Here is a 22,359-nt window from a genome sequence, read left to right as displayed (position 1 = left end):
AAAGGGTCAGGCCAGCTTAGCATTTTCTCTCTCACAGTGGCATTCTAGAATCTTTTCTGAAAGGGCGTATTTTTCCCTGATATCAGTTTCAGGAGGTTGATGGACACACCCTAAACACCACTAGCTTCCCTTAATAATAACTGATTTGAATGTATTGTCCTCATATTTTTATTTTTTATATTTAAAATTTATTTATTTATTTATTATTTCTTTTTGGCTGTGTTGAATCTTCGTTGCGGTGCGTGGGCTTCTCATTGCAGTGGCTTCTCTTGTTGCAGAGCACGGGCTCTAGGTGCGCAGGGCTTCAGTAGTTGTGGCGCACGGGCTTAGCGGCATGTGGGATCTTCCCGGACCAGGGCTTGAACCCGTGTCCCCTGCATTGGCAGACGGAGTTTTAACCACTGCGCCATCAAGGAAGTCCCTCATATTTTTAGAAATTCTTAAATCTCACTGTGGCTCAACTTGAAGAAAAAAATACTTTTGTGTTGGACTTGCCTGGTGGCCCAGTGGTTAAGAATCCGCCAGCTAGGGCAGGGGACATGGGTTTGAGCCCCGGTCCGGGAAGATCTCACATGCCGCGGAGCGACTAAGCCCGTGCGCCACAACTACTGAGCCTGCGCGCCTAGAGCCCGTGCTCTGCAACAAGAGAAGCCACCGCAATGAGAAGCCCGTGCACCGCAATGAAGAGTAGCCCCCACTCACCGCAACTAGAGAAAGCCCGTGCATAGCAACGAAGACTCAACACAGCCAAACATAAAATAAATAAATAAATTTATTTAAAAAAAATATATACTTTTGTGCTACTTTTAATAAAGGTCTTCAGGGAAGTATGGCTGAATTAACGCCTAACTCCGTGTTACTGGGGAGCTTTCGTAGGGATAGTGGTCATACGCATTTAGCCTGGGAGCTAGTGTCAACTGGAACGGGGCGAGGGTCCGTCTTCTTGAGCGCCTGGAGGCTGACCGCCAGTGGAGCGAGGGAAGAGGGAGAATGCAGACAGCTGCTGAGAAGGGAGACAACACTGGACTACTTTTAGACACTGTCAACTGCTCTCTCTAAAAGGCCCTATCCAACCAACCAAACCATGATCAATGAGCATTCGCGTCATACCCAGCACCAAAGCGCCGCGGAACAAACTGGAATACTCCGAGTCCCTTACTTTTGTGAGAACTGCCGTATGCTCTTCTCCGCAACTGATATAGACGACCTTCTGTGTTCGTAGCAGCTTCACATGGCAAGGAGACTCTCGATCTAGAATAAGAGAAATACCACAGTGTCACTACCATTTGCCTTTGAGATGTACACAGCTGTCTTAGCCTGAATTTTGGGTCCCCCGGACGCCTGACTCTCACCTTCCGCTTCCTGCCTGAACCTCCCCTTGGATGTCTGACAGATGCCTCATTTTTAATGTATTTAAAACTTAACTCTTGGGTTCCCTACACTCCCCACACATAGCTTTCCTCATTTCATGAATGCGACTTCACCCTTCCAGCTTTTCCTCTTTATTTCAAACTACACACCCAACAATGAGCAAAATCAACTGGCCCCGCCTTCAAAATACATTCAGATCCATCTTTATTCCCACTACTTCCAAACTGGCCTTCCAGCCTCCCCCGTGGACCCACTCTAGGCAACGCGAAATTGGATTGCTCTTCTCCTCAGCACCTACAGCTCAGTGTCCTCCCTGATTTCACGGAGAGAAGCCCAAATCCCTACCCTGCCCTTCAGGCCACGCGTGACGGGGCCTCCCTAGCTCTCTGAGCTGCTACTCCTCCCGCCTCCCGCTCACCCCAGCCCTGAGCACACCACGGATGCCCCGGCATCCGCGCTTCCGCACGCCCTGCTCCCTCTTATCCGAGAGGCCCTCCCTGGCCACCTGATACGAAATAGGAACCTCTCCTCTCAGACCCTGTGACATCCTGTATACTTACGGGTTTGTGGTTTGCGTCTGCCCACGGGCAGGCAATCTCCGCTAAGCCAAGGGTATTATCTGTTTTGGTCCCTGCCGCACCCTTAGGGCCTGACACGGGGCCAGCACACACAAGCGCCTCAGGAAGCACATACTAAACAAATGAGGTTAAGAGGTCCACGTGAAGACTTCACCTACCTTTCTCATCACTGAGCCCGAGCTGCCCCGCGTTATTCATCCCCCAGCCAAACACGGCTCCCGAGAGAGACAGGGCAAAGCTGTGGGCCCCTCCTGCAGTCACCTGTGCCAGCGGGATCCCCTCCAGGGACCTCACCCTCTGCGGGCTGGCTTGGGAGGGGAACTCCTTCCCCAGGCCCAGCTGCCCATGGCTGTTCTTCCCCCACGTGAAGAACTGCCCATCTGAAATAAGAAGAGGGTAACTGGTATTACCAGAAATGATACAAGTGCCGTCCACAAAAATAACCTTGTTAGAACAACAGGGTTGCCCAGGAGGCTCATTCGTTAGTGCCCTCCGGCCGCAACACACACCCCCCCAAGAGCAAGGGAGCAGACACACTTCACGCTGCAACCGAAACTCCCACGTGTCGTGACAACAGAGATGGGCTGAGCCTTAACACCCTTCCAAGGCTATTAACATTTATGCAAAGAAAAAAGTAAATGTTTAAGTCAAGTCAGTTTTGAATAGGCAATTACCAGGCTTAGATCCACTAAGCAAGGTGAACGAGTTCTGACCACACCAGGGCCATGAGAGACCCAGGACTTCACGGGGTCCAGCTATGACCCGGACGGCAGCACAGAGAATCAAGCAGGACCTGTTGGTGCTGACTTCCCCTCACATTTATCCTAACAAAATACAGCATTATCTGCTGGCTTAGGTTTTTCTAACTCCGTCTTCTTCATTTATTTGGGAGCTTCATGGTGGAATATAACGCCATAGTGAGCTGTAGCTCAGAAAAACCAATCTTCTGCTCAAGCACACGACTGACGTACTGTCTCCTCCTCACCTTCCCCCGAGAGAGAGTGGGAGCAGCAGTGATGACCAGCTCCTTCGTCATCCAAACCCTGAGAAAAGCATGAGCTACACAGAGGCTGTCTGAGAACCGCTGCTGTCCAACAGGAATGCACAGACCCTAACCAGTTAGTTAAACGTATCCAGTTAGATAACATCACACAAAAATGCAAAGGGAAATGGTTCTCAAATTAGCATAACATTAGCACAGATATACGTTACCAGCTGCAAGAGCCAAGCAATGCCAGTTGCCGCAGGAAACTTGTAATATTGTCTGCTGGTTCAGCTTTTGTATTAACCTAAAACAGAAAAGACTTTCCTCTTAAGAAGGGCATTCACAAACAATGATTGGAAATATTCCCAACTAAATAAAACAGTTGTAATAAGTTAACATCTTTCACAAAAGACTTTTTAAAATCAAACATATAATCTTACATGATATAATTCTATTAAGTCTTTCACTAACCTCCTGCCTCTTAGGTAGCTACTGTTTAAAAAAAAAAACAAAAACCATTCTGCACCTAAACCCATTACCATAGCCCTCTGTTAATTCCCACCTTGTCATCTCCAATTCAGGGACAAAAGGAGTAAACTACAGGAGAAAGATCCCTAAGGACATGGCTAGTATCTAAATGGCTTTCAAATGAGGGCAATGCCATGATCCAGCAATCCCACTTCTGGGTATATGTCCAAAAGAACTGAAAGCTGGGTACCAAAGAGATATGTGTACACCCACATCGATAGCAGCATTATTCAAAATGGCCAAAAGGTGGCAGCAACACAAGTATCCATCAACAGATGACTAGAAAAACAAATGTGGTAAACACATCTGGAACATGTATACAACAGAATATTCACCAGCCTTTAAGAACAAGAACTCCGACACGTGCTACAACATGAATGAAACCTGGACATTACGCTAAGTGAAATAAGCCAGTAACAAAAAGTCAAATACTCTGTAATTCCGCTTACGTGAGATATCTAGACTAGTCAAGTTCACACAAATCAAAGTCTAACGGTGCCTGCCAGTGGCTGGGAGAGGAGAAATGGGGAGTTGTCATTTAATGAGTACAGAGTTAAACTTCTGCCAGATAAAAAAGTTCTGGAGATTGGTCACACAGCAACGTGAATATACTTAACACTACTGAACTGTACACTCTAAAATGGTTACGATGGTAAATTTTATGTTATGTGTATTTTACCATAACTTAAAAAAATTAAGAAGGGCAATGCCTCCAAAACTCTGATTCCCTAGGATGATAAAGAGGAAGATCATATGATAACTTTTTAAATCCCGCTCCTCTGCTTGCTCGTGTCAAAGACAGAGATAAGAACGGTACCCATTCACAGGGTTGTGGTGAGAATTAAAAGAAAAAATTCATGCTTGGCACTGCCCAACAGAGGTGGACAGCCTGAGAATATCTGCTGCTTCCTATTTTAGTAATTCACAAGTTGCCGTTTTCCTCTTCATTAAGTGTATGCCATGGGAACAAAGGAGTCAGACGGGCACACTCTCGGGAAAGGGCATTTTAGAAGACAGACATCCAATAGGCGAGGAGGGGGTTATTTAAAGTGAGAGGTAGATGTTGCTTTTGTTAACGGTTTATTTTCTCGGATCTAAAAAAATGTATAAAATAGAGTTCACATATGCATTTAGTACCAAATAGAAGCCAACTATTTTTTTATTGTAGATTCACATGCACTTGTAAGAAATAATACAGAGATCCCTTGTACACTTTGTCCAGTTTCCCCCAGTGATGACATTTTGCAAAACTACAGTATAGTATCATAACAAAGATACTGACAATAATATAACCTACCAATCTCATTTATGTTTGGGTTGGCCAAAAAGTTCATTCAGGTTTTCCCATAGGATGTTACAAGAAAACCCAAATGAACTTTCTGGCCAGGCCAATATTTCCCCAGATTTATTTGTGCTCGTTTCTGAGTTTGTAGTATTTTTGTCACCTGTGCAGGCTCATGCATCCAGCACCATGCTCAATGGTTCCAACGCCACAAGGATTCCTTTCGTTGTACTTTTATAACCACTCCTCCCCTCCCCCATTCGTAACCCCTGGCAACCACTAATCTACCTTCCATTTCCACGATTTTGTCATTTTGAGAATGTTATAGAAATGGAACCATACAGTAGGTAGCCTTTTGGGATTGGCTTCTTTTTCACTCAGAATAATTCCCTGGACATTTGTCCAAATTGCTGCACGTATCAATAGCTTGTAGAACCCCACTATGTTTTAAAATTGGAGAACGTAATACTGCCTTGGGGCCCAGTGTTTCAGAACCTTATGTGGCAACAGCCCCTTTTCCTGGCCAGCTTCCACTCCAATTCCCCCTCCCCTCCCTTTATGGGTCACCATTACCCTCAATACAACCTCCACAATCACAGTTACAGAGAGGAAGCAGGCCAATAGGACAAGACAAACAATAAGAAACTATACCCTTGAGATGGAGAAAACGGGACACGCCTGCACAAGCATATACTGTGCTTTACCTACTCATCTTACTCCATCCTCCCAGTCACTTTGTAAAGGTACACAACACTATGTAACTCCATTCTGAAGTTAGGAAATCGAGGCCTAGATAAGTTCAACAATTTGCCCAAGGTCCCTCACCTAATAAGTAATAGAGCCAGTACTGGAATCTGAGTCCGTATGACCTCAAAACTATGTTACTTTCCACAATACTAAGGTATGAATTAATGAATCTACTTTAATTAAGTTATGAAATTATATACAAACTAAAGGCTCAGAAGTCATCCATAATTTAGACATGACTAATAAAAATAATAACAAACTGCTACTCTAACACAGATTACTCCATTTTTAGAAATGAAATGCCATTAAACAGATTTTCTTGAGTCTTTGGTCATCAACGAATGAAATACTTTTGTCATTAATGTTATAAATCTTTTCCGTAATATTACAATTTCGTTAAAATATAGCATCCCCCTTTTTAAAATTTCTACTCTCCCTCTGCCCCCCAAATTAAATTAATTTTTGGAAGTAATGAATCCAAGACATTACCTGTTCTAAATCAGGAAATGGAATCAAATCATTCTTACCTCCCTGTTCCTCTTTTCCCTAAAACAGCTTTTGATTAAAGAGACAAAAATCTAAGAAGGGCAAAAAAGGAAGAGGAAGAAGAATGTACCGTCCTTTAAAAGGGACAGTAATTGGGCGGGGGGGGCGAGAGGCCATTTAATAAACACACCTGTACTGAGCAATGCACGTGCTGGAGCACCCTTAGCAATGGCAATGCTAAAATGAATGATCCAGGTCTCCTGGCATCAAGCGCTCCCAGCTCTGTACTAAACATAGTTATTAAATTAAAAATTGCAAAGAATGTGACAAGTACTGCAACACAAGGAATGTTGTACATCTGCAGCATGAAGGAGCAGGAATTAAATGAAGGAAATAAACCAGTGGCCTCTTTGATCATTAAGAACCCTCAACAAACAGAGATGCCCCCGTTTCAAAACATCCACCTGAAAGTAACTTCAATATTTTAGACATTTACTTAGTGGTGAAGCATCGGTTACGTATTTAGCCAAATCATCTAAGATTCAGAATTAAGTAAATACTTAAGGGACTAAAAACCATCGCATTAGTACTTTTGTGTTAAACAACTTATGTATATTTGGTATTTTAGCTGTTGGTAATGCTTAAGGTAATTCGGCCTGTTATTAGAGTATCAGGTCAGCCTTGTGATTCTATTTTAAAGTGACTCATTGAATAATTGTTTTAGGTTTGCAATTTTAAGTTAAAGGTTAGTAAGTCCAGCAATGTGAAAAGGTGTTTTTTTATTCAAACATTAATGAGTTCCAAACACTCTGCCAGCAACTAGGCTACTGGAATAAATAAAGTACAGTTCCTGAACAACTCACATTTTTTAACTGGAGACAGACGCTTCTATAAATAATTACAATTTTTGTGACAAGCGTTATAACAGTATGAGGCATGACAGTGACACAATGGAAACAGCAATCAAAAGAAGAAAGCAGAACCCAAACCAAGGAATCTAACAAAGAAACTAGCAGGAAATGATATTTACAGCAACTGACATTCTTACCTGGGTACTACCACAGAGTCCTCGGTAGTCACGAGTCCTAGTTGACCATCGCTCCCTGCACCCCAAGAAAACAGCTGGCCCCGGTCACTGAGGGCCAGACTGTGGGACTCGCCACACGCCACGTGGACAATATGCTGATCTGCCAAAGCTCCAATTTGCTCTGAAGAAAGAAAAAAACAAAAACCAAAGGAGGAAAATGTAAAGCCCAGAAACAGGACTTACACAGAATTAGCTTCCTAGGCAGTAGTGTTTTTCAAAGAGAACCACTACATCTGTAAATTTATAAAGGTGTTATACGTTTCTAAAAGGTATCCATTGAAACCCCAGCTATACTGGGTAGCACACACGCCTAGAGCAACACACACGCCAGATGTTCCCTCCTGTGCCTGGTGCTTCTCCCCAGAAAGATGCCTGAAGGCTTACTATTCGGAGATGTGGAACCAGAGAGGCCCCAGTGTGAGTGGGAGTGAGGCATGTTACTAAAAGCAGTGGGATTGAGTGAAATTTTGCCTGGGAACAATGAGACCTCCCCCATCCAGAAAAACACCTTTCTCCCCTTAGTTCCAGAACACAATCTCTCTATATATACCTATCCAGCCAGAAGATAGAAGGATTTCTCTGAGAAAATTGGCCCAAAAGAAAAGACCCATAGCTACTGACATTTGTGGGTCCCCCAATGAAATGTCCAGCTTCCCGCTAGTTAACAAGACTTGCCCACACACAGCTCCACTCACGTTTCAGTACCTCACTCTTACATATAAAAGACTGGCCAAGGATCAACATATACATGAGGAAATTTTAACATAAAAGTTAAAGAGCAAAGGAAACAGAAGAAAATGAACTCTGAAGAAAAAAAGATCATGAAGAGAACAGAAAAAAAAATAAGGCATTAGAAAAATAAAAGAAGAAACATTCCAACATTCAAAAAATAAAGTTATCTTGGAAAATGGACACATGGCAGCATAAATTTAAAGGAAAAACCTTCAAAAGCAGGATGGGAAGTAAGAACTGAAATTTTCTAAGAAACAGAACAAAAAGGCAAAGAACACAACAGAGGAGGAAAAAAAAGAAAGAAATGAGGGGATTATTCCAAGAGGCCCAACAACGGAAAAATAAGAACTTTAAAAAGAGAATGGAGGGCTTCCCTGGTGGCGCAGTGGTTAAGAATCCACCTGCCAATGCAGGGGACATGGGTTCGAGTGCTGGTCCGGGAAGATCCCACATGCCGCGGAGCAACTAAGCCCGTGCGCCACAACTACTGAGCCTGCGCTCTAGAGTCCGCGAGCCACAACTACTGAGCCCGCGCTCTAGAGTCCGCGAGCCACAACTACTGAGCCCATGTGCCACAACTACTGAGCCCGTGCTCCTGGAGCCCATGCTCTGCAACAAGGGAAGCCAACACAATGAGAAGCCCGCGCACCGCAAGAGTAGCCCCCGCTTGCCGCAACTAGAGAAAGCCTGTGCGCAGCAACGAAGACCCAACGCAGCCAAAAATAAATTAATTAAATAAATAAATTTTTAAAAAAGAGAGAATGGAAAAATCACAAAGTAGAAAATTTCCAAGAAGAAAGACATGAAGATTGCGCATAACTAAAGGACATGAGTTTCACATTGAAAGGACCTATTAAAACTTCAGAATAAAGACTGATAAAACCCTACTTTAGAGCACTTCAGCTTGAAATTTCAGAACACCAAAAAAAGATTCCAAAAGTTTCTAGAAAGGAAAACAGTTTATATACAACAGAACAGGGATCAGAATGGCATCATATTTCTCAGAAGCAATACTGAAAACTAGAAAGACAATGAAGCAATGCCTTCAATTCTGAAGGAAAATGACTTCCGACCAAGAATTCCATATCTAGCCAACCATGAATCAAATGAGAGGAAAGGGGAAAAGAACAATTTTCAGGGATGTAAGGCTCTCAAAATATTTTATCTCCCATGCTGCCTTTCTCAGTTAGCTACCTAACATCATGCCTCCAAAACAAAGGGAGATTCAGGTTCCAGGAAATAGGAATCTTACCTAGGAAAAGGTGAAGAATATTCCCAAGACAGCTATGTAGCAGCCTATGAAGCAAAGTTGGAGGGATGTCTCCAAAGTGAAAAATGGCATACAATCTGATGAGTTTATATTATTATGAGTTTTACACTTCTGTCAGAGAATAGAGATTACTACACAAATGAAAAAAATGAAATAACTCCAGGAAACACAGTGTTTTATGGGAAATAAGAGCAATCATGGTACATAAAGTCATAATAACCAAATAAATGTAATTTACGTAGTTAAAAATTTAATTGACTTAAAAAATCAACTATTTAGGAAAAGATAAGCGTCTAGGGGTGAGAAAGAGGAAAGGGTGGCTGGAGAATATAAAAGCATGCTACTCTTCCCCAGTGTGAAGCCTCTAGATTATGTCCAATATTGAAAAAAAAATCAAGAAATAGCATTATAAGCATGTCATTTAGAAATAAAAAGGTAAGTACAAAAAAAAAAAAGAGCTTCAAGAATTGAAAGTGATGGCCTCCGCAAGTGAGACTCAAGGATGGGAACCGGAGAGGTAGGGAGTTGCTATTGGACCTGAACAGAGTTGGTATAAACGTTACCTTAAAAAAAAAATTTTTTTAATCAGCTGAAAACATGTTCACGTCAGAGAAGTCTCCTTTACCCTCTACTCACCATTAGGCGCTAACTCCCAGCTTAGCCTTGCCCCACACACTAAGAACAGTCCCGTCTTCACTTTGGAAAAACTGAGAAACTCTTACCCAAATAGCTCAGGTGAATCAGATTCTTACTCCTCTGACCAAATTTCCAAGTGTACCATAGTTCTAGGACTTGGGCAGCTTTCATGTTCTCCTGGGCCTGAGCGCCTGGCCTGATACCTCAGCTAGGACTGAGACCTGCCCCCCAGTTCCTGACCTCCTAGGTCCACCATGAGCCTTTCCTGCCTGAATGTGAGTGCACCGCCTCACATGACACTAATAAGTTTCTCCCCGGTCTGACAGGACACTCTCTGGTCTGCCACCGATTTCCTTACCTCGGTATCTGTCAATAGCATCCCTCTTGATCTTTTCTTACCATGGCTGAGTAGTGTCAAAAGGCCACGTCTAGATTCCAATTACCATTTACTCCCAGTCTGGTCAAGCCCTAGGCAAACCAATTCCTGTCCCATCACATATCGGCCCCCAAAACAGACATGGAACTCCCACTACGATCACAACACAACTTGCAGCCCCAAAGGCAGAGGTACCGTTCGGTAATGCAAAGATTTGTGGAGGATTAAACCAACAGTTTTATCAAGTCCAATTTATTTTATTTCTCCTAGCCAGAACACCGAGCTCATCTGATTCATACTAGTGGTCTGCTACAGTGCAACTTTAATCCCTCTTCTAGAATCTACTCCCTAGGTCAACTGGGAATGCTTCATTCACACCTCTCACTGAATACACCCCTGCCCCGGTTGGGAACATTCAGGCTGCAGTGCACATTTTCACATGTCGTCTCTTCTGATTCATTCTGTCAAGACTGTACACTATATTTTGCAGATCATGACAGAACCTCAACCCACGCATTAAAATAATTAAACACACTAAGGAAATATTTGGCACTTTTTGACGACAAAAGTATATTTTATCTCTGATCCTCTCGTAGAAACACTTTAAGGTCTTTAGAAGTCTTTAAGGTTATCAACTCTGAACAAGCCAGGGTAATAGGGCAGAACAGCAGCAAATGTGGAATGCTGCTTACAGCCAGCCAGCAGTTCAACTGCACGTATGTTATTAGGATTACTGCTACTTGGCTTTTGAGCCCCATGATAATTTTTTAATGTATTTTCAAGTTAACAGTAAGTTGGGCAGTAAACCATCACAGGGTGGTAATAGAGAAGGATGATATGAGCCTGGAGGGTAGATGGATGTTGCCGGTATGAACTTAATCCTTGCACCGATCCTGAGAGGTGCCGGCTCTCCAATAAGCCCCAGCTGAGACAAAGGGTGTAGCTTGGCCAAGGTTCACAACGAATGAGTGGTGGAGCTGGGACTGGAGCCCGGGTCTTTCTGACTTCCAAGCCCATTACACCCACAAGTCTGTATCATCTTCCCTCATGGAAAAGGACCAGGCGGATTTTAAATCAGTTAACAGTAACTACGAAGTGACGCGTCTAGTTATGGATAATGGGAAATAGACTCTTTCCTCTTACTGTCTGTTCTGATGAGAAATATATCCAACAGTTTGCAGTTAACAGCATGAGCAGTTGGGTGGCAAGTACACAGCATATACAAAATCAGTGATCAATATTTGGTACTGAATTTTTCATAAAGCTAAAATCAAATTAAGTGTCAGCAGTTAATATGACAAAAGGGATTAGACTTTCATCACTTAGATGTCTCCTTTTTTTTTTTAACTAAACATACATTTTTATTCTTATACTTTTTAATCTACATTTTTAAAATTAATTATAAAAATATACACACACAAGGATACATGTGCACACATTTAAAAGAAAAAGTCAAGGGGCACATAAATATCACAGAAACATGAAAATTCAGAAGTGAGTCAGGGACTTCCCTGGTGGTGCAGTGGTTAAGAATCCACCTGCCAATGCAGGGGACACGGGTTCAAGCCCTGGTCCGGGAAGATCCCACATGCCGCGGAGCAACTAAGCCCATGTGCCACAACTACTGGGCCTGCGTTCTGGAGCCCCCGAGCCACAACTACTGAAGTCCTCGCGCCTACAGCCCGTGCTCCGCAACAAGAGAAGCCACCGCAATGAGAAGCCCGCGCACCACCACGAAGAATAGCCCCTGCTCACCTCAACTAGAGAAAGCCCACGCACAGCAACAAAGACCCAATGCAGCCAAATAAATAAATAAATACATTTTTTAAAATTAAAAAAATAAAATATAAAAAAATTAAAAAAGGCCTCTTCCCTATCTTTAAAAAAAAAAAAAAAAAAAAAAAAGAAGTGAGTCAGGACAAACCTTAGGTAATCCAGCTCAGCTTCCCTCATTTCTTTAACATCTTTGATACAATATAACCCAAGTTCCCTGCAGATCCCCAAAAAGAGAATTTCCTAGTGCCCAACTTTCCTCTGGGGCCCCTGGCTTCCCACTACTTGGCAAGACTCTCCCTCGTTTTCTTTGCTTCTGTGTCTGAAAGGTCCTATTCCCAAGCCATATTCCAACTACTTTCTTATTTTCATCTAACCATTTTGGGGGATCTGGACTATGCCTAGCGGGACCACCCCCCCCATAAGAGAGTTACTTCCGGGACTTCCTGGTGGTCTAGTGGTTAAGACTCCGCATTCCCAATGCAAGGGACTCAGGTTCAATCCCTGGTCAGGGAACTACTAGATCCTGCATGCCGCAACTAAGACGTGGCACAGCCACATAAATAAATAAATACATATCTTTAAATCTAATTAAAAAAAAGAGAGAGTTACTTCCATGAAAGGAATTCTACCTCGTTCCTGAGCCAAAGCACTCAAATCAGAGTCAGCTTTTTAAAAAAATTTTTAAATTATCATACAGTAAAATTGACCTTTTTTAGTGTACAATTTTATGAATTTAAGCACATATAACCAGTGACACAATCAAGATACAGAACAGTTCCATCAACCCAAAAAGTCCCTTGTGTCATCCCTTAGTCACACTCTCTCCTCATCCCTAACTCCTGGTGACTACTGATACGCTTTCTATCACTACAGTTTTATATTTTCAATACTGTCACATCATGGAATCGTATAGTATCTAACCTTTTAAAACTGGATTCTTTCACTCAATATAATGCCTCTGAGATTCATCCAGGTTGTCGTATTATCAATAGTTTGTTCCTTTTTATTAGTGAGTAGTGTTCTATTGTATTATGGATGTACCACAAAGCACTGTTTCCAGTTTTAAGCAATTATAAATAGAGACGCAATAAACATTCGTGTACAGGTTATTGTGTGAGAATAAGTTTTCATTTCTCTGGAGTAAATACCCAGGACTGGGTAGTCAACCTTGCTATATACAGTTGGGTTATTTTAAAAATCTAGTATGATAATCTCTGCATTGATTGTTTTGTTTGGACTATTTATATTTAATATAATTATTGATATGTTTGGATTCATGATCTACCTTTTTACTATTTGCTTTGTTTATTCCCTGTTTTTCATCACTCTTTTTCCTCATTCCTGCCTTCTTCTGCATTAAACATGTTCTACTTTTCCATTTTAATGTACTGTGGTTTTTATTATATCTCCTTGTATAGTTACTTGAGTGCTCTAGAGATTACAATGTAAATATTTAGCTTTTCAAAGTCTAATTAGAATCAATAATTTACTATTTCAAGTGGAATTTAGAAACTTTCCCATGATATAGGTCTCTTTACCCCTCTCCCCTTTAAGTTATAGTAATCTTAAATATTACATCTGCATACCTTGAAAACTCTATCACAATGTTATAATTTTTCATTTCAATCATCAAAATATTTTTAAAGAATTCAAGAAGAGAATAGTCTATTATATTTACCCAGATATCCACTATTTCTGTTGCTCTTCCTTCATTACTGATGTTCCAATATTCCTGCTGGTATCATTTCCCTTCTATCCAAAGAACTTCCTTTAACTATTGTTTAGTACAGGTCTGTTGGCTGTAAATTTTCTGCCTTTTCCTTCATCAGAAAATGACTTTGTTTTACCTTCATTTATGAAGGCTTTTTTTTTTTTTGTCTGTTTGCTTGTTTTTGCTGAACATAGAATTCTGGGTTGACTTCTTTTCTTTCAGCACTTTAAAAACACTGTGCCACTTATGGCGCCCATAGTTTCTGGGGTGAAATCCACATTCCCCTATAGGTAATATGTTGTTTCTCTTTGCCTGCTTTCAAGTATTTTCTTTGTCTTTAGTTTTTAGAAGTTTGATTATGATCTGTCTTGGTGTGGATTTCTTTGGATGTATCTTGCTTGGTCTACTGACTTCTTGAATCTGTATATTTATGTCCTTCACCAACTTTGGAAATTTTTCAGCCATTATCACTTTCAGCACCACATTTTTTCTCTTCTCCTGCTAGGATTGACATGAATGTTAGACCTTCTGTTCTTGTCCCACAAGCCCCCGAAATCCTGTTAATATTTTTCCCAATATTTTTAACCTTTATTACTCAGTTTGCATAATTTCTATTGATTTATCTTCAACTTCACTGATTCTTTCCTCTGTCATCTCCATTCTACTACTGAAACCATCCAGTGAGTTTTTCATTTTGATTATTGTATTGGTTCTTCTTTATGTCATCCATTTCTTGGCAAAGAATTTCACTTGTCCATTTGTTTCACAACAGTTTGAGCCAGTTTGTTGGAACATTTGTACAATAGCTGCTTTAAATAAAGTCTTCATCAGATAATCCCAACATCTATGTCATTCCAGCATTAGCATCTGTTGTCTCCCCCCATGGTAGTGGAGATTTCCCTGGGTTTTCATATGCTGAGTATGATTGTATCATGAACATTTTGAATATTATAAGACTGTGGGTCTTATTTAAATCTTCTGGAGAATGGTAACACTTCTGTTTTATTTTTCAAAGCCTTTGCATGCTATTTGGATTTGTGTCCTGCATGTGCCACATAGTGGCCAGTCTGGAACCTGAGTGGTGGTCTATTAGGTAAGTTCTCAAAGTCACTTACATGCTAAGTAGGATCAGATCCACACGTACAGCTCAGGGATGAGCCCAAGAGTTCATAGATAACTATATGGAGTTGCTTTCCCAAGCTCCTCCTTCTCTGAGATCTCTCAGATACTTTCAGGTTCCCTGGGGCTCCCTTTTTAGCCTACATACTGTACTTCCACAGCTGTGCTTGCCTCTGGGCCAAATGGCAGGAAGACCAGAGGGGGAAAACGGTAAACTCATTGCCAGTTCAGTGGTACTTTGCATTCTGGTCTTCTGTCCCAATCCACCTGCTATTATTTGCTTTTCAGAGTACTCAAATAGCTGCTCCATGCATTGTATCAAGGTTTTATAGCTGCATTCAGTAGGAGCGACAGGAAGGAATGTGCTTACTCTGTCCTGCCCGGAACTAGAAACCCGGAGTCTGACTTTTAAAGTAACATTTTTTTTTCCTGCTATTTGTGTGTGTTCACAAACTGTCTTTGTTCCACTTGGCTAAATTAAAAAAAAAAATTCAAAGGCATAGCTTTCCCACAAATGTTCAAAGTACAATTGTGCTTAACCTAAGAGCTGGATTCCTGGCTGTGGGCAGTATCTCTGAGCAGCTGATGCTTCATTTAAGTTATCTGAGCATATCAAACACTTATTTACTTGATCCTTTGTTTGACTGCCCAAGTTTAAACAATCATTAAACCAAATCTTTTTAACTAAAGAATCAGAGAGAAAGATTAAATTACGACAAAATTCAGAGTAGTAGTTCTCAGTTCAGGGCCAGGTGACTTTAATATTGGGCTTTAATGTTCACATACAAAGGCTGAAAACACTTATACACTATGAAACATGTTTGAGAATACTTTTTTAAAGCCGTAAATCTAAATTTACCATGTATGCATTTAGATGCAATAAGCCAAAACTGGGGGCTTCCCTGGTGGCGCAGTGGTTGAGAATCTGCCTGCCAATGCAGGGCACACGGGTTCGAGCCCTGGTCTGGGAAGATCCCACATGCCGCGGAGCAACTAGGCCCGTGAGCCACAACTACTGAGCCTGCGCGTCTGGAGCCTGTGCTCCGCAACAAGAGAGGCCGCGATAGTGAGAGGCCCGCGCACCGCGATGAAGAGTGGCCCCCGCTTGCCACAACTAGAGAAAGCCTTCACACAGAAACGAAGACCCAACACAGCCAAAAATAAATTAATTAATTAATTAATTAATTTAAAAAAAAATAAGCCAAAATCACTAAGTCCATTAAAACATATGGAGGCCTGTCACAGGCAATGGGAAGGGAGGAGCCTTTGTGTCTCTGAGTCATTAGCACTTCACTAGTCAGAATAAGATCAGCTGCAGTGACTCAGTTATTTTTAGGAACTCAGAATTGCCAACTATGGCATAATCTAATGCTGTAAAAGGATTTTAATAGAGAAAGATTGTAAATTAGAAAGCTACCTCACAGCTCTGATAGAGGGAACCCTAAAAGCGGAAGGGACCACTGCAGTGGTGATACAGTGGCATATATAACTTCGTAGAGTCAAATGCCCAAGTCCACCAGTTGATAATTCAAGACCCCTCCAAGAAGACTGGAATCTTAATCCTCAGCACAAACTATTAACAGTCCCCCAAAGTTCAGCTCACAGGTTACCATGGATGCTTTCTCCTTCACAAAACTTTTGCTTCTTGTACAATGACAGCTCTGGAGTACCTGCTTGGGTACCTACAAGAATTGGAGTGTAAGCTCCAGGAAGACTGTCTCTCATTAAAGAAATGCTGGGGAATACCTGTTGAATATATAAAGTCTCTAGTATCAAAATGTAAAGTCAGGCTTTAAGATGTCTCAAGTGACTGCAAAAAAAAAGTTACATATTACAGTGCTATAATTCCTAATAAGGAGGGGAAAACAAACTGGTTATTTCAAAACACTGGAGGAGTTCAGGGGTATTTCAAAGCATCATCACCCTTTATGGGGGAATGGAGAAACTAAAACATTTTCAAAAGATACATGAATCAGAGAAGTGACAGAACCAAGACCAATCCATTTAGAAAATAAATTAATCTGCACTGGATTTACTAATATAAATAGAACACTGTTAAGAAAGCCCAGGGCTTCCCTGGTGGTGCAGTGGTTCAGAGTCTGCCCACCAATGCAGGGGACACGGGTTCGAGCCCTGGTCTGGGAAGATCCCACGTGCCGCAGAGCAACTAGGCCCATGAGCCACAATTACTGAGCCTGCGCGTCTGGAGCCTGTGCTCCGCAACAGGAGAGGCCGCGATAATGAGAGGCCCGCGCACCGCGATGAAGAGTGGCCCCCACTTGCCGCAAGTGGAGAAAACCCTCGCACAGAAACGAAGACCCAACACAGCCATAAATAAATAAATTAATTAATTAATTAAAAAAAAAAAAAGCCCATTCCACCCTGCCACACCGCCCCTGCCCCCTGCCCCCTCCCCCCGCAAGCCAGACCTGTCTGTCTCCTTTACTACATGAGGCTTCCTCACATAGGCGTGATCAGTTATGACCTCCATTTCCAGCCCCTCTCCCCTCTCTGGAGAACGGGGGGCTAGGGCTGAAAATTCCAAGCCTCTAATCATGGCTGGATCTTTCTGGTGACCAGGACCCACCCAGGAGCCCAACAAGAGTCACCTCATTAGAACAAAAGATGGGGCATTCCCTGGTGGCCTAGTGGTTAGGATTTCGAGGGCCCGGGTTCAATCCCTGGTCAGGGAACTGAGATTCTGCAAGCTGCACAGCGTGAAAAAAAAAAAAAAAAAAATGCTCCTAGTACTCCCATCACTTAGAAATGCACACGGGTTTCAAGAGCCCTGCACCAAGGAACGGGGGGCGCAATATACACATTAACTTAACACTAGCGCTACTTTACCTCCTCAGAGCTCAAATTTTTTAACTTTGGCCTCCTTGCAAGGCAGCCAAAACCCATGGATGACCCGAAAGAGAATTAAAAACCCTCTATATGAAATCACAAAATACACTGAGATGCTGACACGTTTTAACTATGCAATCACAACAAAATACCTTCCACCCCACTTCTTTTCCAAGAGGCTGTGTTAAAAGTATTTTTTACTCACCATTTAAACTGTAGTAAATGTAAAAATTATCTTTGATTAAATCAAAATTATAGCAATCACTAGTTGATTAGCTTTTAGAAAAAAATGAAAGCCCAGAAAATTGAAGTTATGATACAAATCCAAACTATATCTCCCAAAAAAGTAAACAGTAGACACCTGATGTTAGTATACGACCAGTCAGTACAAACTTTAAGGCAAGCATTTTGACAATATTCCAGAAGCTTTAGAATTCTTCAAGTTCCTTGATCCAACAGTCGAATTTCTACAAATGTATCCTAAAGGATTACTATACACTGCATTGCTACTAACAGAGAAAAATTAGAAATTGAGATTATACATTATAAATTGAAATATGCAGCCATTAGAAAGACTGATATAGATCAGTATGAACATCAGCATGGAAAAATATTCATGACATATTAAGTGGAAAAGAAAGTTACAGAGAAGTATTACAACGTGACTCCATTTGAAAATTACATTGATGTTTAAAAAATATTGGAAGGATATATTTCAAGGCAATAATGTTTTTTGTTCAGGGTGGTAGAATTAAAGAGTAAAACACTCTTATTTGCTTCTTGCTTATGGGTATTTCAACTGTGAGCAATACACATGTATTACTTTTGTAACAGGGAAAATTTTTAAGCTTTTTTAAAAGGACTTTTTACCACTTCCCGCTCTTATTCACATCTTTTTTCAACAACTCGAATTTTTTTCATGTGATGTAGCAACAGGAGACCATTTCCAAGACTGCAGATTGCTTTCTGACTATTTTAGACTATATGCTACCTTATAAACAGTATCTCTGTGCAATCACAATGCAAGATGAGATGTTTCTGGAGGGGCTTCCTAAAGATAGTTAATCCCACTTGATGTTTATAGATTGGGTAAATTTTTATCACAGCAGGCAGAACATGCCCACACTGAGATCTATCTACTTTATCTATGGAATTGTAGTCCTCTGTCCATTTTCTTTTAAAAATGTGTGTATATAAACTCTCCAATCAGAATACAGAGACAGTCAGATTGGATTGATGCTCAAGACCCAACTCTATGCAGTCTTTTTTAAAAACCTCTTTAAATATAAACACACAGAAAAATAAAACACAAATGGATGGAAAATGATATACCATGCTAACACTAATCAAAAGAAAGCTGAAATAGCTATATTCATACGAGGCAAGGTAGATTTCAAAACAATGAATACTATCAGGGATAAAGAATGATATTTCATGATGTTAAAAGGAACAATTCATCACGAAGATCTGACAATCTTAAATGTGTACATACCTAACAGCAGAGCTTTAAAATACATATAGCAAAACTGATAGAGCCAGAAGAAATAGTAACTGATATAACAAGTAAACACAAAATCAATAAATATAAAGAAGATCTGAATAACACTATCACCCAACTTGTCTAATTGACATTCATGAAACACTCTTTCCATCAACAACAAAACACACATCCTTTTCCACTGCACACAGAGTACTTACCAAGATAGACCACATTCTGGGCCGTAAAACAAATCTGAATAAATTTAAAAGGCCTGAAATCATATAAAATATGTACCCTGACCACAGAGTATTAAACTAGAAATCATTAACTGACAAATATCAGTAAAATCCCTATATATTTGGATGTTAAAGTACACACTTCTAAATAACCTATGGGTCAAAGAAGAAATCATAAGGGAAATTATTACAAAATATTTTGAACTGAATAAAAATAAAAACAACCCATTAAAATTTGTGGAATACAGGTAAAGTGATGCTTAAATGAAATTTTTAACATGAAATACTTATTAAAATAGAAGTGGTAAATCAGTGATTTAAATTTTGCATGAATAGAAAAAATACAGTAAATTAAGCACAAAGTAAACAAAAGGAAATAATATAAAAGTACAAATCAATGAAACAAAGAAAACCAAAAAAGATTAAAAATAATCACTAAAACCAGAACTTTTTCTTTGAAAATATTAATGAAACAGATTAACCCCTAGCCAGTCTAACCAGGAAACAGAGAAGACACAAATTACCTATATCAGGAAAAGAAATGTTACAGACATGAAAAGGATAATAAGGGAATATTGTGAACTATTTTTTGCTAATAAATTTGACAACCTAGGTGAAGTAGACAAATTTCTTGAAAGATATAAACTATGAAAACTCACCTAAGATGAAACAGATAATCTAATTAGTCCTATATCTTCTTTAAAAATTGAAATTGTAACTTAAAAATGTCCCCACAGAATGTAAATTGATACAGCCACTATGGAGAACAGTATGGAGGTTCCTTAATAAACTAAAAATAGATTTACCATATGACCCAGCAATCCCACTACTGGGCATATACCCAGAGAAAACGATAATTCAAAAAGACACATGCACCCCAATGTTCACTGCAGCACTATTTACAGTAGCCAGAACATGGAAGCAACCTAAATGCCCATCTACAGACGAATGGATAAAGAAGATGTGGTACATACATACAATGGAATATTACTCAGCCATAAAAAGGAACGAAATTGAGTCATTTGTTGAGATGTGGATGGATCTAGAGACTGTCATACAGAGTGAAGTAAGTCAGAAAGAGAAAAACAAATATCGTATATTAACGCATGTATGTGGAACCTAGAAAAATGGTACAGATGAGCCGGTTTGCAGGGCAGAAGTTGAGACACAGATGTAGAGAACAGACCTATGGACACCAAGGGGGGAAAACTGCGGTGGGGTGGGGATGGTGGTGTGCTGAATTGGGCGATTGGGATTGACATGTATACACTGATGTGTATAAAACTGATGACTAATAAGAACCTGCAGTATAAAAAAACAAACAAACAAAACAACTAATACTAAACTTTCATTGGGTTATTTGTATGGAAATATGTTAATATAAATGTTTCAGACATTACATGAAATTTCTTTAAAAAAAAAAAAAAATGTCCCCACAAAGAAAACTGTAGCCTCAGATGGTTTTACTGGTGATCCTACCAACCGTTTAAGTAAAAAATAATAACCTCTAATAAACCTGTATATAATATAGACAAACTCTTCTAGAAAACAGAAGAGCGAACACTTCCCAACTCATTTTATGAGGCTAGCATTACCCACGTAACAAAACCAAAGGCACTGCAAGAAAAGAAAACAATTATCCTTATGAACATAAATGCACAAATCCTAATAGAATTTTTAGAAATCAAAAGCAGCAATATATAAAAATTAACAAGTGAGATTTATTCCATGAGTGCAAGGTTGGTTTAATACTCAAAAATAATCAATGTATTTCACCATCTTAACAGACAAAAAAGAAAAGCAATACAATCACTACAATAGATTCAGAATAACATTTAACAAAATTCAACACTCATGATTTTTTACAAAATGAATAAATATCAGAGAACTTCCTCAACTTGATAAAAGGCAACCAAGAAAAACCCACTGCTAATATCACACTTAATGGTGAAAACTAATGCTTTTATAGACATTGTCATTTATGTAGAAATTCCTAAGGAGTCGACAAAAAAACATAACTGGGACTATTAAGAGAATTTGGCAAAGTTATTCAAGATCAATACACAAAAAATTAACCATATTTCTATAAACTACAAAAAATTAGAAATACCATGTGTAATAACATCAAAAACATTATAAACTTAAGAACAAACTATGTGCAAGACCTGTACACTTAGAAAGTAGAAAATATTGCTAAGAAAAATTAAAGAAGACCCCAAAATGGAGAATATACCATGTTCATAAATCACAAGATTCAATATCATTAAGATGTCAATCCTCCCCAAATTGATCTATAGATTCAGTGCAATCCTAATAAAAATCCCAGCAGGTTTTTTGATAGAAACTGAAAAGCTGATTCTCAGATATATATGCAAAAGCCAAGGACCTAGCATAGCCAAAACAGTTCTGAAAAAGAAAAGTTGGAGGATTTATACTATTGCACTACATACTCTGAAGATTTAGTATAAAGCTACAGTAACCTACATAGTGTAGAACTAAGGATAGACATGTACATTAAAAGCATAGAATGTCTAGAGATAGACCACCACACATATGACCAATTGGTTTTCAAAGGTGCCAGGGTAAGTCAGTGTGGGATAAAGTCTTTTCAGCAACTGTATTGAAAACTGGATATCCATATGCAAAAAACGAACCCTGTCTAGAGATCGACCACCACACATATGGTCAACTGGTTTTCAAAGGTGCCAAGGTAATTCAGTGGCGGATAAAGTCTTTCCAACAATGGTACTGAAAACTGGATATTCATATGCAAAAAATGGACCACAGGCCTACATGTAAGAGCTAAACTATAAAATTTGAAGAAGAAAACTTAGGAGAAAAATCACTGTAATCTTGAGTTAGGTAAAATTCTTAGGACATAGAAAGCATAAGTCATAAAAGCTAAAACTGATAATTGGATTTCATCAAAATAAAAAGTTTTGCTCTTCAAAAGACACTGTTAAGAAAATGAAAACCACTGATTGAAAGAAAATATTTTCAAAATGTATCTCTGATAAAAGACTTGTAATTGTTCTTTATATATTCAGGATACATCTCAAAAATAGGACAAGCAATTTGAGTTTTTAACAGGCAAAATATCTGAATATATACT

General features: G+C 39.9%; 1 protein-coding gene across 1 annotated transcript in view; it reads right to left on the bottom strand.

The window, feature by feature from the left end:
• Window positions 1-22,359, bottom strand: part of HERC3 (HECT and RLD domain containing E3 ubiquitin protein ligase 3) — a 140,199-nt gene that overhangs the window by 87,666 nt on the left and 30,174 nt on the right. Inside the window, 4 exon segments of the mRNA XM_036852919.1 lie at window positions 1,160-1,251; window positions 2,108-2,329; window positions 3,162-3,238; window positions 7,026-7,185. Coding sequence (XP_036708814.1) covers window positions 1,160-1,251; window positions 2,108-2,329; window positions 3,162-3,238; window positions 7,026-7,185 — 551 coding nt within the window.

Source organism: Balaenoptera musculus, chromosome 5, assembly GCF_009873245.2.
Source record: "Balaenoptera musculus isolate JJ_BM4_2016_0621 chromosome 5, mBalMus1.pri.v3, whole genome shotgun sequence".
NCBI classification, from domain to species: Eukaryota; Metazoa; Chordata; class Mammalia; order Artiodactyla; family Balaenopteridae; genus Balaenoptera; species Balaenoptera musculus.
Note: the sequence above shows the minus strand (reverse complement) of the source record. Positions and strands in the feature narration are given on the sequence as shown.